This window comes from Amblyomma mixtum, chromosome 6 (genome assembly GCF_055824585.1).
Source record: "Amblyomma mixtum isolate Tamu chromosome 6, ASM5582458v1, whole genome shotgun sequence".
Taxonomy (NCBI): Eukaryota; Metazoa; Arthropoda; class Arachnida; order Ixodida; family Ixodidae; genus Amblyomma; species Amblyomma mixtum.
Window position 1 is genome coordinate 99,985,141 of NC_143017.1, and position 18,353 is coordinate 100,003,493.

At 46.1% G+C, this 18,353-nt stretch overlaps 1 protein-coding gene across 2 annotated transcripts in view; it reads right to left on the minus strand.

Annotated features, from left to right (window-relative positions):
• The window catches only part of LOC149339845 (uncharacterized), a 20,893-nt gene extending 5,442 nt beyond the window's left edge, over positions 1-15,451 (minus strand). Inside the window, exons 1-6 of one of the 2 annotated variants that reach the window (XM_089548500.1) lie at positions 15,248-15,451; positions 13,866-14,124; positions 13,387-13,519; positions 10,505-10,736; positions 8,846-9,110; positions 4,153-4,487 (exon numbers count right to left, since the gene is read on the minus strand). In XM_089548500.1, the coding sequence (XP_089404626.1) occupies positions 4,153-4,487; positions 8,846-9,110; positions 10,505-10,736; positions 13,387-13,519; positions 13,866-14,124; positions 15,248-15,318 (1,295 nt within the window). In that variant the 5' untranslated portion in view covers positions 15,319-15,451. Of the gene's footprint in view, positions 1-4,152; positions 4,488-8,845; positions 9,111-10,504; positions 10,737-13,386; positions 13,520-13,865; positions 14,125-14,249; positions 15,105-15,247 lie in introns of those variants that run through there. The other variant, XM_089548501.1, reaches the window with a different exon arrangement.
• Positions 15,452-18,353: the final 2,902 nt, after the last annotated feature.

Genomic DNA, 18,353 nt, shown 5'->3' on the forward strand with positions numbered 1-18,353 from the left:
TAGGGCATGTTTTGGTCAACAGGGGATTGGCCAACCACCCTTAACTAATTTGGCGCACTTCCTCTGCTCAGTATGTACGCTTTCCGTGGTGAAACTTCAGGATGTTTGTTTCCCACGAACTGCACCGGTAGTTGCTTGCTTATAATTTTCTCACGGCCGCATTTATGTACATATTACGCTAGTTTCAAGTATAGAGCAGCACGAAAGACGAAAGTAAACAACGGATGCTCTTGAATGTCCCGCACCTTTGGCGTTTTTTGCTCTGTGATGATTTATATACTGGTGTACTTTCTATAGTACACTGGGCCTTCCTGTGTGCAGAACGGCGCCTATTTATTCCAGTTCATAGATCTTATGGTTCCTTCCAATTTTTCGGAAAAAATCCCTTTGTCTGCTCAGCAAGGCCTCGGAGGCTGCTGTACTTGCCGCTAGTGGTCTTGAGTATGATGATGGTATGGTTTTAATTGGTTGTAATAAAGTTTGGTTATAAGAACTGAAGGTTCTGCAGAGCAGACAGTTACTGTTATGCCATTCATACCGTCTGCGGAAAGTACTTGAGTTAAGAAATGAAACTTTTGGAAGCGCGTGTTGTCCTGTCGTCACCTGAGGTGATTTCAGCGCTTAGTGACCATTTCATCTTTTTTTTGTAATTTTTTTTACCTCTCAAGACATTCTTGTAACGCTCCACTGGGAGAAATTTAGGGCTAGAGAAACCGTTCGCCAAAACACGTTTAGGAAGTGTCCACTCGGGCCAAAGAAAGCGATGAAATAGAAGCAGCCATGAAACATCGATTCTTGCTTCAGTAGTATAGGTTACATGTTTTTATTGAAGTCTACGATCAACAGTATAGTAACTATGGCTTGCAGCTATAACAGCAGTGAGCCTACTTGTTTTGTAGAATGGTGGTTGCCTATAGCACAAGAAAAGCAGATTTTTTTAAAGCCAAAACTCCTTTCCTTTTACAACAGTGGTATGACAGGTGTTGACCTTTCGCATCAAGCCATCTACTGCCAGTATATCAGCATCAGGGACAAAAGGGGATAGTGGTTGTTGACACCAAAGCTCAACTTTGCAATTGTGAAAGCCTGAACAATCTGCCAAATTGCTAGAGACGAGCCTGCTGACTATTTTTGCTTTGGTAAGAACGTTAGTCATTATTATCTACACCTTGACATGCAGTAACCAGCGGCTCGCAGACACTCTGGCTCAATCGTATCTGATGCTTCTTTGAAAAGGAGAAAGCTTTCCGTGCAAAGTAGGATAACTGCGGTGCCAGTATAGCCAGAAAATATTCATGAGGGCCTGCAAGACGTGTTATATCACCCTGCGTAAAAATCGCAGACATAATAACAACATTCACGCCACCAATAGGAATGCAGTGAAGTAGCCACATGTGCTATGGGGAAGGCCCAGTGTACTATAAAAAGTACACCTGTGTAACCTCTGGAAGGAATAAAGCAATCGGGACAAAATTTCAGCAATCTCTTTTTCTTTATATGAGAGTATTATGTGCTAAAAATGAAGAAAATCCCTCTGTTAGATTTTTCTTGGTCCCTAATGGGTTAAATAAGCTGCATTGGGAGTATGCGAGACATATTTCAAGCATAAACTCGCATACTTTGGTCTTTCTTTGGTCTAATTTAGCAGATTTTAGACTGTTCTGCAGCAGAAGTCTGAGCCCAGCCAACTTCTCTCACACGTTTCACTGTGGCTGTGAGAGACGACCACGGAAGCTGTGGCAGACGGCCTTTCAGGACCCTGGGAGCTTTTCAAATCTCTCCTGCTGTGTTTGTGATTTAAAACGATGACACTCCCCAGGGTATTCTTTGAAATTATACACGTGCGAGTGTAACTGTCATGTCACCCACAAATAAGTGAAATGGTTCCATGCCCACAGCTGTTTGAGTACATGAGTAGCAAAACTTTCTGCAGGATCCGTGCATCGAAATTTGCCGCTTCAAACAGGCCCAACTTGAGAGTTTAGCTGACTGCCCTACCACCTGCAGCATTCAGCACTGCTCAAGACATGAAAATAGTGGAGAAATGGAAGTTGCAGCTGCCAGCTGTTGGGGGGTGCCACCATGTGTTAACCTACGCAAAGTGGCCTCACAGAACAGCCAGGTTTCAAAGCACAGTTTCTCAACTGGTACGACTACAGTGCTCTGGCTTCATGCCTGTAGGCTGCCCAATTCAGTCATCATCATCAGCACATGAGGTGAGTCTACTAGAGGACAAAGGTCGCTGTCAATAACATCCAGGAGTTCTGGTTTTGTGGCAGCCATTGCCTTGCTGTTTCAGCAGATTTTTCACCCGAGCTTCACTTTCTTTCTTCCACATTGGTGAGCCACTGGTTGTCAGTTATTGCAAATTTCTACTCGTGCTGCCCATTTCAATTTCGTCTCTTTAACCTGAGCTGGTGAAATTCATACCCAATTTACATCTACTTTCTATTCCACGCTGTTTTCTTTCTCTTAATGTCACACCTATCATGCCCCTTCTGTCACACAACGTGCTGCGCTTACCCCTTATTTTTAGCCCTTTTGACAGCGTCCAGATTGCGGCTCCATACATACATAGGTCACTACTGTTCAGCCCTTTAATCCACAGCCTTCTTTTCTATTACTCAGGTGGGGACAATTGACCATGCGGCTGCTGTTCTATCTTTCAACCAAATTTGGGTGCTCTTGCACGTTGCGTTCTGCGGTGGTGGTGGTGGTGGTGAAAACTTTTTAATAAACAAAAGGAGAGTTTGCAGACCAAAAAGGCCCTTTACATAGGTGGAGTCCTTAGTCCGGGACCTCGCTGGACGATGCCACCACTCGCGCCCGTTGGACTAGAGCCCTTTGAGACTCCAGCCCCGAGCAGTTGAGCAGGGCTGCCTCCCATGCCTCTCGGGAAGGGGAAGGATTGGGGGGAAGGGAAGGATTATTTTCACAGGCCCAAACCATGCGGAAGGTATCGGATACTTCCCCACAGTGAGGGCAGCGCCCATCAATTTTGGGGTCGAAATGTTTCACTATTGCAGGACACAACAGAGTGTTGGTCTGCAAGTGCCTCAGAGTTCGCTCATCAGCTTTACTCAGGCCCTTAGCAGGGACCGGGAAAAGCCGATGGCGTTTGCACTAGTCGTCAAGAATTTCTCTGAACCGCAGAAGCGGTTGCACAATCTCTGAGCCGGAAGAGCCTGGATGAGGTGCCCGGTAGGTAAGCGCTCGGGCAGCCGCGTCCGCAGCCTCATTACCTCTAACGCCCTGATGGCCCGGAGTCCAAACTATGCGTTTGGGTGAAGGGTCCGATTCCCTCACTGCGCGTTTTAATATACAGTAGGCTAAAGATGAAATCTCCCCAGCCAGGTGTGCTTGTCCAAGATGTCGGACATTCGTACGCAAACGAGACAATGAGGCTAGGGAATGTGCTCTGCCATTGGGTAATGAAAAATGCAGGCACGCACATGACAGCCAAGCAGGCTGTCCCTTTAAGCCAACCTTTCTTACAACTCTTCCCTTTCCCGTTTTTCGCCCTTGTTGCCAGTGGCACAGATTGTGCTTTGCGCATTCTAATGATGAGCCAAAGGACACGGGCTTAAGTCCTGGCTGTGGCGGCCATGTTTCAGTGGTGCCAAAAGGCCAAAGATGCCCAAGTGCTCCGTGATGTCAGCGCACGTTACAAGAGGTCTGGCAGCTGAAATTATGATCCACAACCCTCGACTATGGCACTTTTTTTTCCCTTCCCTCAGAGCACAGCTGAGAGACCCACTGTTACAGCGCCTTTCCTTTTCTCATAAGCAATTACTATAAGTGCAAAGATTTGTGCTCATTCATCAGCTTGAAAACTGCATGATCCACTTCATCTTTCCCATTCCCCAAAGATGATGTCGGTATGCTCTCACATATTGCTTTTTCTCGCATCTTTTTTTTTTTCCTCCATGCACCCACCCATTTGCATCCGAAGTCTCGTTTGGGCTAATTGGTGATGGTTCACGCAGGTTGCGCTCGCACAAAGGCCAGAGACAACATAGAATGACAGGGAAGGCACCTGTCCCTGCCATTCTAAGTGTCTCTTGTCCTTGTGTGTTTCCCATGTCATTATGGGCAGATCATGGCAATATTAGCCTGTTCACTGAATGCCAGCACTCGTGTAATGACCCTTACCGGCTTGCGGGCATGCTGCTCAGCCTGGCAGGGCCTGTCCTCTTGTCAGGTGTGTCACCGGTTGTTGCAGCGTCCCGGCCACCAGAGGAAGACGGAGGGGTGGCGCTGTGGCGCCGCACCAGATGCAGAGTGGGCATGGGCAGCCAGCGGGCCACGTGCTCGTAGGCAGTGCGTGAGCAAGTGTGCAGCTCGACAGCAAAGCGTAGCGTCAGGGGGCTGTAGCGCCTTGCATGTGGGACACGGCCTGCGTTCTCGTGCCAGTCACGAAGCAGGTCCTGCGGCAGCCGCTCGCTCACCGAGAACTGGTGCTGCTCTGAACGCTGGGCCAGTGACAGCTGCAGGGAACCACCATTTGCTCTCGCTGACACAGACTGCGTGCACTTTGTTTCGCAGCATTTGGCAGGCTTCATGCAGCACAATTTAGTTACTTGAGTAGATATCACTGTGAAACTCAGATCAGACTACACTGCCCTCTTGATCTGAATTTGCCCTCTGTCCCTCAAAGAATGGCGCAAGAAAACAAGGACGAGAACACTCAATAGAAAGGACGGGCCCGAGCTGCCAAACGATTTATTGTCTCGCACAACCACTTAGAACCTCATGAGAGGACACATGAAAAACAACAAACACAAGAAGCGAAGACCGGGAGAAAACAGGGCTTGCTGATGCACAAGGGGATTCGTTGCTTAGTCAGGTATGCCTCCATCGCCTCTCTTTCCAGCTTATTCATCGACTGGCTTATGAATCTTGCTTTTTTAAAAGCAAGACAGCAGTGATAAGACTTACAGTGAGTCGTCATGTCTCTGCCTTAGCCATTCTTTACCTTCGTTTTAAGCTGTCTCACCCCGTTTACTAGTGCATCCAGAGGGCTGTGTTTCACCCAGGAAGTGCCTAACGATGACAGCCTCCAGTTTTCGTATTTAAGACTGGTTTTTTAAAAGGATGAAGACACAACATATGCTGGATTTACAATCTCCACTTGTCCAAAGAACTTTTTCCATTTGATAGCGCTCATTCTAAGCATGTTAAACGTGAAATAACTGTTTGCATAACTGTGGCTCTGATTAAAACATGTGAGCGTGAGCTAGCATGCAGCTTCGATGCGCAGATGAAAAGAAATGAAAAAGCGGGCCGCGTCACTTGGCCACGAGTGTATGTGAAACACTGTGAAAAAACATAAACATGCACCAAAGAATAATCGCACAGAAAAGAACAAACAGAAGAGACCGTTCGTGGTGATTTCTTATAGTCACTGCCTAATGCACAATAACAAGGTGGCCAACTGCTACAAAGTCAATGTAGTTCTCTCTGCTCCTTGCAAGTTGTCACAGACTGGCCACTTAAATAAGGAAGTAAGTGCCAGAGAATGTCACAAAAAACATGAAAGTGTGTGCACTGAGTGCACTGCTGATGTGGTTTGTTTATGTCATTCCACTTAGCTGCGGCCTTGAATACATAGGGCAGACTGGCCACCAAGTGTTCTAATGATAGGGCGATACAGCATAAAAGGCAGGTAAAGAATAGCTCTGGTAGCACATGGCGATTCACTGTTAAAGTTGTCACTCCTGCCTTGCTTTTGAAAAAGCAAGACTCAGGTCAGTCAGGTTCAGTTTACTGTACATAATAAATGTGGACAAATTTATACAGTTGAAGGGTAAGCTGGAAAGGCCGTTGTGGTGGGTCAGAGGTTACGGCGCTTAGCTGCTGACCGGAAAGATGCGGTTTTGATCCCGGCCGCAGGGACCGAATTTCGATGGAGGTGAAATTCTAGAGGCCCATCTACTGTGCGATGTCAGTGCATGTTAAAGAACCCCAGATGGTCGAAATTTCTGGAGCCCTTCACTACGGCATCCCTCATAGCCTGAGTCGCTTTGGGACTGGGACGTTAAACCCCATAAACCAGAACCGTGAACCAGATAAGCTGGAAAGAGCATACTTGATTAAGCAACGGGGCCCCCTGTGCATCAGCAAGCCATCAGTGTCTCTAACCGATGAAGAGGTTGCCTTTTTGAATGGTTATACACCCGCGGTTTAATCTGTTTGCTCCCTTTCTCCGCGTCTGGCATTTGTTGTTTATGTCCGCTTCTGCTCCGTAAAAGGAAGCCTCTTTGGGAAAGTGCCAAGAGTGAAATAGATGCAGGGAAAAAAGTGAACTTATTGCATGATAAGCTTCGTGTTAACAAACAATTTTACACGTGGGATGATAACACGATGTCCCACCAATTGCTACCTAAGAAGGTAGAATCCCTGCCTGATGGCTAGCCAACACAACCAAGGCAGCTGCGAATGCTTTCCTAGAACGCTAGAAGCATAGCGAATAAAACAGACGCACTAGAGGCACTTTTGATTTCACATAATCCTCATATCTGTGTGACATACATGACGATGAAATCTTACTGCCTGGGTATCACCTATATCGGCGTGATAGGGGTTCACGTAGAGGCGGCGTCGCAATTGTTACGAAGGCGTATATTGATGTTACCATCTGTGAGCAAGTAGCTGTACATGAAAGCCTTACTGCGAAAATTAGCCTTTTCGAAGTGACATTTTTTCCATGCACCGTATGTCACCCTCCGGATGATGATGAATTTTTCATGGATCAATTATACGACCGCCTCCAAGGATTAGGCGGAAAAAATGTTCTGATCACAGGGGATTTTAACTTGTCTTCGATTCAGTGGAGCACCTTGAATTATGGCCTTTCTAGATTAGCAGATGTGGAACTAGATATGATGTTTTATCTGAATTTGGTACAGAGTGTGCGTGAATTCACTCGTGAAACCTCGATTCTCAATCTCTTATTCCTCAGCATATTATTCATGGGTCTGCAGAGGTCTCAATAAACTAAGAAATTTCTGACCACAAGCTGATATTTTTTCGCCGCTTGTCACAAAGCCAGGCTCGACAGCAAAAGAATCCTAAAGTAGTCAAAGATTTTTCCAGGGCCAATGATGTTAAAATGATTGATTGCTTGGACATCCATTTTGATTATGCGGTGAATAATACTGGAAATTCATGGAAAAAGTTCTGCGATGTCATCAAGTTTTGTGTTCACAACTATGTTCCCTCAAAAAATGTTTGTAGCTGACATTACAGTCCCTGGATTACTCGTGACATAATCCATACAAAACGCAAGATCAAGAGACTCAGAAGACAACACAACACGAGAACACCACGCTTCAATGAACTGAGGCAAGAGTTATTAGCAAAGGTTAGGGATTCAAGAAGTAACTACTTTTGTCACCACCTTACTGACTTCATAAAAAGCGACGCAAGAAAATTCTGGCGCCACCTAAATGGAAGCAAAAAGAAGATTAAGAAAATCAAGATCGGAAACGTAACAATAACTGATCCCCTGCAAATCGCAGAATGTTTCAGCAACTACTTTCAGAGTGTATTCACTCCAGCTGAAGAGTACAGGTATCTGAGTACACAGCCATTAGGTGCAAATGAACTTGTGGTCACACGAGAAGGTGTCATGGCTATGCTTTTAAAAATCGATGTGAAAAACCTTCTGGTCCTGACGTTATACCTAATTCTTTCTTGTGCCGGTACGTGGAACAACTATCTTTGTTTTTGACAGATATCTTCAACTTATCACTAGCCACAGGTGAAATACCACATGACTGGCAGAAAGAACGTGTGGCTCCCGTTAACAAAAATGGTGATCGTTTATCTCTCACAAATACCACCCCATCTCAATCACGAGTACATGCTGTAAGCTTTTAGAACATGTCAATGCTGTCTACATCTGAGAATTCTTAGAAAGCTGCAGCTGGTTATCACAGTATCAGCATGGTTTCAGGAAACACATGTCAACTATTACCCAACTTGTCTGTACGGTTCATGAATTCGCACGAGTTCTCAATATGAATGGCCAGCTAGATGTTCTGTTTCTAGACTTCTCGAAAGCCTTCGATAAAGTGCCACATGGAAAGTTATTGCACAAGCTAGATTGTATCAGTCTTCCCTCCTGTATCTTGCAGTCTGAGAAATAGGCAACAGTTTGTTGACATTATGAACTGCTCCTCAACAATGCTGTCCGTGACTTCTGGTGTGCCCCAAGGCACCGTGTTGGGGCCGCCATTGTTTTTAGTGTATATCAATGACTTGGCTGATGTTATTCATGGTGATGTTTCTATCTGATTGTTTACAGATGATTGTGTGGTTTTTAAAGAAATTACATTCCCCAATGGTCATACAGTATTACAAGCAAACCTGCAGGCTATTCATGAGTGGTGTATGCGTTGCGGAATGCAACTTAATACGGCAAAAACTGTTCTGTTGTGAGTTACAAAAAACAAAAAATCAGCACCTTTTCATATTTACTTAACCACAATATTATAACAGAAGTAGATGCGTACAAATACCTTGGTGTCATGCTTACTAATAAGCTAACCTGGACTCTCCACATATCTGCTATTTGCTCTTCAGCCCTTAGAAAGCTATGGTCCTTGAATGGAGTGAACTCCAAGCGACAGTAAATGTAGTGCAGCATCGTAGAGTATCGGGTGGGCAGATAAGATTAGCAGGTCTGCAGGGATCGTGGCTGCGACTGACACATGACCGGTCCAATTAATTGGAAATGTCCTGCAGTGGACGTAGCTGGGCTGCTGATGATGATGGTGGTAAAGATAAAATAACCGGCATTGTGCCACTGCAGGCTGCACGTGACTCAGAGGGAGACACGGACCTCGAACTTCAGCTCCTTGCAGGTGCTGAGCAATTCTGCAAATGCTTCCGTCTTGCGCTTCAGCCGGCGTTCAACCAAGGCCAGGCGTCGCTTGGCTGCCTGCAGGGACTGCCGCAGCTGCACCATCTGCTCAGGCTCACTCCTCTCTCCACAGTATGTGTGCAGGAACAGCGCCCCCGTGGCTGTCAGCACAGGGTCCGGGCCGCCGGACTCTAGGTCCCGGTTCACTACTCCACCAATGCAGCTCTCCTCGGGCGTAACGCAGCTGCAAGATTTCATGACATGGCAGCTGCCGCACTCCCATTTCCTGCCATGTTATGGGAATACCAGCTGATTGCACGTTTCTCAGGAATCTCTGCTCAAAGACTGTTGGGTTGCTTTATGGCACATAGGCAACTAAGGCCATCATGCACCAAGCGCAAGGTATATAGCAAAAGTTCTTGGCTGGATTTTATAGAAGTGTGAAAAATCATTGGTAGTGTGGAGGGCATAGAACGTTAGTACCACCTAGTGATCACACAGAAAAGAAATTCTAGAAATGGCTACTAGTAAAAGCCTTAAAGAGGGTCAGGTAACCTCAGCAGCCTTGGCTGGGCACGGACCTCAAGGCACCCAACGATCCAAATAAAGACCTCAGCCTTCTTCTCATTCCTCCACTCCACTCTAATTGATTCAAACTAATTGTGATGTCGAAAATGATATTGAGAGAATCATGGACTCCGTAATCACTGACTGGAAGTGGATGACAGTGGGGTCTAGTTTTGGCGATTTCCTGACAAAAACGAGTCCTTAACTGACATCATTGCAGTTTTCTTGTAAAAACAATCTGTGGTGGCCGTACCTATATTTCATTTTTGAAAGCGAGATTGTAATATATACATTTGTAATACCTAGCACTACTTGGGGGTTCACTATGTGCTTGGTTTCACGTGGCCCATGCCTCGCCGCACCTGGCAAGAGATATATCAAGACAGCTTAAGTTCAACAGCACATGCCCCAGGTGTTTTGCCACAGTTTGTGATAGCTGCATTGGGTAGAGCAAGAGCGTGCTAAGGGTACAGCAAGTTGAGTGTTCCAGCTATGTGTGTGTGTTGTGCCGTGCATAGCACCATCTGTTAGCTGCCGTTTTCCTTCTTACAGCCTCTTGAATACTACTACTATCACAATACTGTTGTACCAAGTGCATCACCTGTCAGGTCGGCAGTGTTGTCTCACAGGCCTGAGTAAGCGCCTCACAAGTGACAGCCTGGTTGGGCATCCCACAGGCAACTGACTAGCTGGGCATCTCTCACAGGCCCATCTTGGCATCTCACATGCGACTGCCCAAAAATGCCACCGGTGAAGCGGCGCCACAATTATTGGTGGTGTGGTAATTATGCATTACCCGCACTCACTGCAGATTTCACTCTTTGTCACCTTTGGTACACGGAAGAGCCAAGTGCAACCTACCCAGGTTGGCTGGTGGCAAAGTGGAGAGAGGAAAATCTCTCTCCTTTTTTAGGGGAGAGGAGGGAGATATTAGTGTTATGAACTGTGCAGGCTTGTAGCCTACAGAGCTAGAGTGGATACCAATGCTGGCCTAAGCTACTTACACTATATAGAGAAGTGAACGAGTGATCAATTACAATGCTCTAGCGCTTGAGGCCCAAGTCCACTCACCAAGCTGTGGCTCGATCTGACACCTGGCTTTTGCTTAGAGCAACATCACTGTTGACATTGTCAGTCTTTGGCCCTCCAGTGTCAATGTGTGCTGGTTCGCTCGCAGTGGCATGCTTGCTTTCCTTGGCTTGGCTTCCGGCCTGACCTTCAGCCTCATGCCGCAACTGGAAGAGCCTTTTCTTAGGCAATGGCTGGCCTTCCGAGTCAATCGTCCTTGCCTCAGATGGCACATCTAAGTGGGAAGAGAGATGGTACACGTCCTCATTAAGTTTCCTAGTTGCCTTTCCATGCATGGGTTCCTAGACTTGACCTGCTAGAAAGGTTTTTTCAGAAAAGTAATACCAGTGTTGGCAGACGTCAGAAAACAGGTGAATCATCTTCTAGTAAGCTGGTTAGCTGAATTCCAGTATTAACTTTTTTACAGCACCAAAATGACCTTTAAACCTGATTTAAATAAATACTAACCTCAACACTAACTTGGAAAGTGCACACTGAAACAATAATTAACAAGTCTAATCATGCGTTACGTTAGGTCATTTGCATCGTAATTTCAGTAAAGCCCCATCCTCACTAAAATTACTGCTTTATAAGATCCTCGTTCCCACTAAGTCAGAATATGCTTCCTTCATCTAGGACGCATACCAGTTATTCTACAAGTCTGCACTAGAACTAGTTCAGAGCAACTTTGCCGTTCTCTCACATTATCACTGCACTGCGGGTATCATGTCAGTGAGACAGTTAATCCTTACCCAGCCTATCAGTGTGAAGCAAACTTATGCATCTGTATCTGTTCCACAAATTCTTTGCGCAGTCACTAAATTATTGCTACTAACTATCGCTCATCAAGTGTTGATTGTGCCTACAAATTTCGTTCAATGCCTAGCAGGTGTTGTAGAGTCACCGTTTAAAAGCAACAGCTGCGCAATGACGCAATCACAATTAAGAACAGCAGTTGGAGGCTCGAATTATAGGTCTCACACCCTACAGATACGTCGGCACCGCTTGTAGATTGGCTCTCCTAATTTCCAATGGCATTTTTACTGAAAGTTGGCACAGCTTTAATGAGTGTGACAAAGTTTCAATGCATTCTCTCTTTTTCTCATGCAATGGCCTTGTGTGTTTGAAAAATACGTGCCTACTGTGCCATTGAACCTTTTTTGTAAGCCAGAAGTATTCAAAATATTTGTTTTGAAATCATTCACAGAAAAGTGCTATTAGCTTCAAATTCACTTTGAACCAAAAAAAACCCACTATTCGTGCATGCCCACTCATAGGTATACTGACTGGAACCAACTTCCCGCTGACATCACTTGCACTTTTGACTATGCTAGTTTTCGTCAGCTTTTGCTCAGTTGTTTAAATTATGATACCGTGACTTGAGTGCAAAAAAAAAAAAAGTAATTTCCTTGTATATTTCACGCACTGCTTTAGCCTTCTTGAATTTTATTTGGCCAAAACCTGTTTTGTTATTTTTCCTAAATAAATAAATGAACTATTACAGATAGGAATTTGGTTGCAATCAGAGATCTGTAGTTAGCCATGAGTAATAGCAATATCTGTTTGTAGAATTTTGAAAACGCGGTTAATCTTGGCGCAGCGGCTCAGCAAATTTTAGCCATTTCTCACACAATCTGGAGATGAAGCTGCAGAAACTATGCTACACTTGCAGTACGAAGGGCCTGGAACAAGAAGATGGCAAGACGATAAGAACACACAAATGGCCAAAGCAAGTGCTCTGTCAGCATTGGCCTTCGTAATTAGGCCTAGCGACTAGAGCCAAAATCGTTATCGTAACCGGCGGTCTGCACTCAGGTAGCTTTTGTACAATGAGAGGTGCCTTGTCTGTCATCACAATGCCAGGTGCGGTTTTACGATATAACAGTCAGGGTTGCGGTGCGCCTTGCTGCGGGTACGCTCGCCTCACTTTGAAATTTCTTCCGCACTTGCTGTCTGTGTGAAGGTGTCAAAAGACAGCGTAAATGAGTGCCGCAAACTTTGACTACTGTTCAAGTTTGAGCGGTGGACGACGTCCAAGAATGGTATGAATTCAAAACCATGTGGGCGCAATGTGCCGACTAACGAATTTTGTCAGCCCCGCCATTAAGAGGCTCCCGTTTAGCTTGCATTTCATTTTGTTTAATTAGGTTTTCGATCTTCCTTGCAGTCTGAATGAACAAGGTTTCACTGTACACATTATATGGTGGCTTGGGCATTGGCTGCGAGTGCAAACGAGGTCCGAAAAATCGAGCAGTCAGTTGCAATGCATCTGAAATTTCAGGTGCTCTTACACATTGGCTCAATGGGTGATGTCGCGGTTCGATGAAAAAATCCAAATAATCAAGCATGTCCAAAATATCAGGGATGCGAATTTTCGGTCGTCGACTGTTGTTAATGTGATTCACCTGTTTTGTGACATCTGCCAACACTGATATTACTTAGTTGAAAATGTGATCTTTCTGAACTAAAAAAACTATTCTTAAAAATTAGTGCCGAGCTCCTCTGATACACCCCGTATGCCCTACGTGGTGTTTGATGTTTGATCACCAGTGCCATGACCATTGGCAAGCGCCACATAGGTATTTTTGAATAGTGAAACCAACAAACCAAGTTCTGCGATGACCTCGTGCACGTAACCCGGGCTCCAGGAAACAGTACTGTCTATGTTGCGGTGCGCAGTGTGTTCTGAACATGCTGATTAGTGTGGGACATTGGGTAGCTTCTGAGTACAGCTTATGTACTCATTGTAGCAGTAAGCTGTAAGGCCTTGTTCTATAAGTGGTCGAATAAGTAAAGCTTAGGCTAGCCAGTTCTTGACCATTCCAGTTGCCAACACAGTGCTGGCTACCAATGCAATATCTGGTAAGCCCTGTCACAATACCCACCCTTGCTCAGGGATGAGGTTGTGTTGGTGCTGGCATCCTTTGTTGCCCGCGGCGTTGCCACCTCCTCTGCCGTGTCCTGAGCAGCCTTCCTTTCCTGCACCTTGGTGGCCGAGCGAGTCGCCATCCCACATGCCTGGAGCAAAGGAGTTCATTTTGCCACATTGCAACACAAAAGCCTAGTTGCCTTTCGTTACTTTTGTGTAAAGTACACAATACTTACAAGTCGGCTTGAAAAACACAGGTTTGTACTTTCTTGTGAGGCAACATGAACGTGTGATCTTATGCTAGGTGTTTACTCTATCTCTGTACTTCCTTTAGCCTTGTCAGTTCAGTGCTATTTATGCACAGAGCATCATGCTGAAGGCACTGAGTTGTTAGTGGCCATCTGTACAATGAATGTCTGAATGAGAAAATCAGTATAAATAAGCAAACAACTTCGTAAGCATATCCTGTACACAATCCCTGAAACAGCCACCCACCGGGCTTACGACTGGTGTCACGAGTGATGAGGGGTCACCGGTGCTAGGCTTCACGCCGCCAGTGAGTCTCGCCTTGCAGCAGCCAGCAAACTCTGTTGGCACAGCGTCCGGCCGCAGGCAGGGCCGGTCAAGCCCCGCATAGAAGCAGCTTGGCTTGAAATGCTGGGAGCATACACGGTGGTGGTTCTTGGGCTGCAGGTCTTCTCGGCCAAGAGCTCGCAACCAACGTGACATCAGCGCTGGGTTACGGTGAGGAAACCTGACAAAAAAAAACCACTAGAGATAAGGGGACCTAGGCGCAATGCGCGGCTTTTACCTAAATTTTCTGCCACAAACTGGCACGCATAAGACTGATCTTACACACCCCGAAATCGGCCGGCTCACCTTTGTAATAGTTTGTTTGTCATTATATGTTGTAGTTGTCAATTTTGAAATAGACTGATTCAGTGACACTTGATTTTTTGGTTATACTGCGTTAGCATGATACCTGCCATATAGTGTGTGAGGTGACAATGTTATCCAGTTATGTTCTGAAGTGCCCTAATTATATGCGTGCTACGTCAAAGAAACCTCATTTTCTCATTCCATTTGGAAGCATCATTTTTGAGCTTGCGCTATATATTGTATGTTACAGTGCAGCAAGCTGCAACATAGGCAGTTGAAAAATGAAGAATTCAGGGCAGCAGTGCTGTGCTCTATTGCATCACAAGGTAAAATGTATAACGTTCAAATGTGACCACGGGTTTTGCGGCGGTCCACTGGAAAAGCAGGTACTTGGAAGGACACTGATTTAAACAATTTTTTTTCTAACATTCAGTTTTTGTTTTGTTAGATGTATGCCTTCTGTTTATTTGTTCTGCTAGATATTACAGACAAATTATAATGCCGTGAACTTTTTTTTTTTGATCACTCTTCTCCCGCCATCCAACAACCTTATCGCTTACTCTCGCTCCCGTCGCTCCCGCTGTCCACGAGCCCCGACTGGGGTTTTGACCATCCGCATTTTTAGCGATCAAGTGGCTCTGAACTTTGCCGGGCCACTAAACTCTTCACATAAATTTATTCATTGCTCATTACGGCAGCAAAAAGCACGAACAAAACATCCCAGTGCTTCGCAGATGTGCGCACGCGCGCTCCCTTGCAAGACCAAGGGATTGTCAATCTTGGTGCTGGCACTGCGAGCTGTGAACTCTGCGAGGTGCGGCTACCTCGTCTAGGAGCATGCGATTTTTGGTGAGGTTATCGCGATTTGAAAATGCTGCCTCTCCCGATACTGCCCAGCTTTGCTGCTGGTTGAAAATCGTTGCTGATTTCGCTGACTTTGCAATAACGCATGTTACGAAGCGGAGCCAGTACGAAATCACAGCAAAGAGGATGCTTACGCGTGGAAGGATACGTTGTTGCCTTTTCGATGCCTTGCACCGCAGCCTCTAACAGCGCAGAACGCAGGCATGTTCTTTTTTTTTCGTCTCTCTAAATTTCTTGCATGAGCGCAGATTAACTACAGTGGGACTTGAGAACCAGAAAAAATGGCGCCTCTCTCGTGCGCAACGCCAGCGCCACGTTTTGGCATTATAACAACACAAGACAAAAAAACACGACCAGCCATCGGGTACAGTAAACACCAATACAACGCTCAACCGTTCGTTGAATTTATGTTTATCAGGCGATTGAGACGCTCAAAAGCGTTTCAGCTTCGCAGCTTGTTGGCGTGCCTATCGTGTACGTCCTGTACCTGCCTGTACGTCGCTGCAACTAACGGCGCTGCAGTCGCGCGCTTTTCTGCAAATGTCGCGCGTCGTCTGCTACACCTCCGTAAAAAGAGGCGCCGCCGCGCCCGTACCTGCAGGTAAATTCATTTTTTCCGAAGCGAACAACCACGAATATGGTCTAGCTGGTGTTGGTACATGGTGAAAATACCATGATACTTGCATCGCACAAGGGTACACACACTGAGGTTAAGAAGGACGACATGATAATGAACGAGACACGTTTTCCTCATGCCATCCAGGCAGGAAGCCATTTAGTTTCCCAGAGTGCTTTTTTCGTCGGTTATAGCACCTAACACAATGTAATGACAGAACTGTTTTAGTGTACAAGCATCGAGCTTTGCACTGTACATGCCGCATGCTGATGAACGCCAGGCGCTGCAAATAAAGGCAGTTCAACCAGGGCTCTATATAGCTTTGAGTTCCTTGGCCCGTAACTTCTGAGTGTGCTGCCTTCAATGCTAGAACCTTTATCTTTCTTCTACCTCGCGGAAGTTGTCTGTTATGAACATTTTCCGACTTCGCCGCCTGTTCGTCGAGATTTGCATTTACATCTGCATTAAACCCCCTACTTCCATCAAGATTCTCTCAAGTGTGGTGAAGCAACCAGAGATATCCGCCACATACGTCCGACGATCTTAACGTTCTGCGCGGAGATCGGACGTCCGTCGGACGTACGAACACAATCCGGTACTTGGATGTCATTATCCGTACGTCCATCGGAGGTACAGACAGTGTCCACATTTGTATATCCGCATGCTTCCGAAGGACGTACGACCGAGTATTTTCCTAAGTATGGACCTTTTTCCATAGAAAATTCGCGCCTTTCATGTATGTGTACTGTGTATTCTATGCAGTTTGCTTTTTTAACCGCGAAAGACTTATTCCGCCCATCTACTTTCAAGAAATTATATTATTTGCATCAGTTTGAGGGTTGACACGAGGACGTACGTTTATTTGGTGCGATTCCACTCCTACCTGCAGGAGCCGCCAACGAGCTAATTTAAGGGGAGGAGCAGGTGCACACAACTGCAGTTGTTGCACATGCAAGTGCAGCAACTCAGTTACTAGATTTATATTTAGCAAACTTCGACATACAAGCCACTGCGTGGCTCAGTGGATATATGGTGCTCGTCTGCTGACCCGAAAGACGCGCGCGCGGGTTCGATCCCGGCCGCGGCGGTCGAATTTCGATGGAGGCGAAATTCTAGAGGATTGTGTACTGTGCGATGTCAGTGCACGTTAAAGAACCCCAGGTGGTCGAAATTTCCGAAGCCCTTAACTACGGCGTCCCTGATGTCGTAGCGATCGAGGCACCAAAAACGTTGCGATCATCCATGTATTAAAAAGCATCTCACCATCTGCCTCTTATGCAAATGCTCCATCGTGCTGCGAGTAATAATAACACTTGCAAACAAAATAGAGATGGTGCAAAGCAATTAACATATGCGAGGCTGGACAGAAAGATATGAGAACCCACACGCAGTGCGCCATGGCAGCCAGTCGCTTACGCACGTACAGACACGCACGCATACACACACACATACGCGCACTGTCATTTCAACTGTTTAATGAGAGCACGACGCAGATGCCGCGTCTAGCACGGCTGTGCAGCCGTCTCAACCATGGTGACAATGGTCTCAACGCCGCTCGCTAAAACAAGCATGGCCACGGAGCCGTCTGCTACGGAGAGCAAGTGGCGAGAGTTTTTTCCTTCCTCCAAGGTACTAACGTCACAGTCATCGTTTAAATATTGAAACCGAAACCGAAACAACCGGAGAAAGAATTTTGATGGTAAATGCAGTCGTAGAAGAACACCACGTAATAATCTATGTATAATAAAGCCTTACCCATTATTACAAAGAAAAAAACACGCAGATGCAGGAACGATCAGTGCACTGATCTCCACTAGGGGAGCTGGATGCCGCATCGGACTAGAGTCACTGGAAAAACTTCCAGCTCTACATCGGACGTCCGAAAGTGAAGCCACCGGAAGTAAGTGGCCTTGTCCCGGAAGTCAGCGTTTGGCAGTGCATGAAATCGAACCTCAGCACGGTTTTTCAGTTCCAGTTTTGTTTTCCTAGTTAGCATTTCGTCTTTTCGTCGTTCTCGTCTTTCTACATGACAATGCCTACCTGTTGCGACGTCAACTGAGCGAGGAGACCAGCGAAGTCTTCGGGAAAGACGTTTCAAAAATGAGGGTCCATTGCATCTCAATGGGACGACACTAGCAGACGACAGGACGTCGCTACACGCAGCAAGTATGGAGCCTCGTCTACTCGGCTCGGTGTCGTCTCGTTTGCCTAGCTTCGCCAACTCTGCTCTTTACTGTGATGCTTGTTCCCACGCTCAAGCCCAAGTTATGCTATCAATGGGGGATAATCATAAGAAAGAATAGGTTGAAACATTCACCAGGCAGCTTACTTTGCAGCGACCATTTTACCGAATTATGTTTAGACCGAACCGGAGCGAGGGCTAGGCTACTATCTTGTGAGGTGTCGAAGGTGGTCGGTTGGTTCACATTAGCGCCTCCAAAAGGTATGGTACTGCTTTTTCGACGGAGCGTGTCATGTACTGTTTCGTACTGTAGCAAGTTAAGCTTGAATGGGCTTTTATTCGTGGTGCTTGGTGCAGTTGACTTCTAATAGCGCTTCTGCAGCTCGTCTTTCTTGTTAGTCGTTCCTCTCGCGCTGTGCCTTTTCTAAATTCGGTTTTAAGA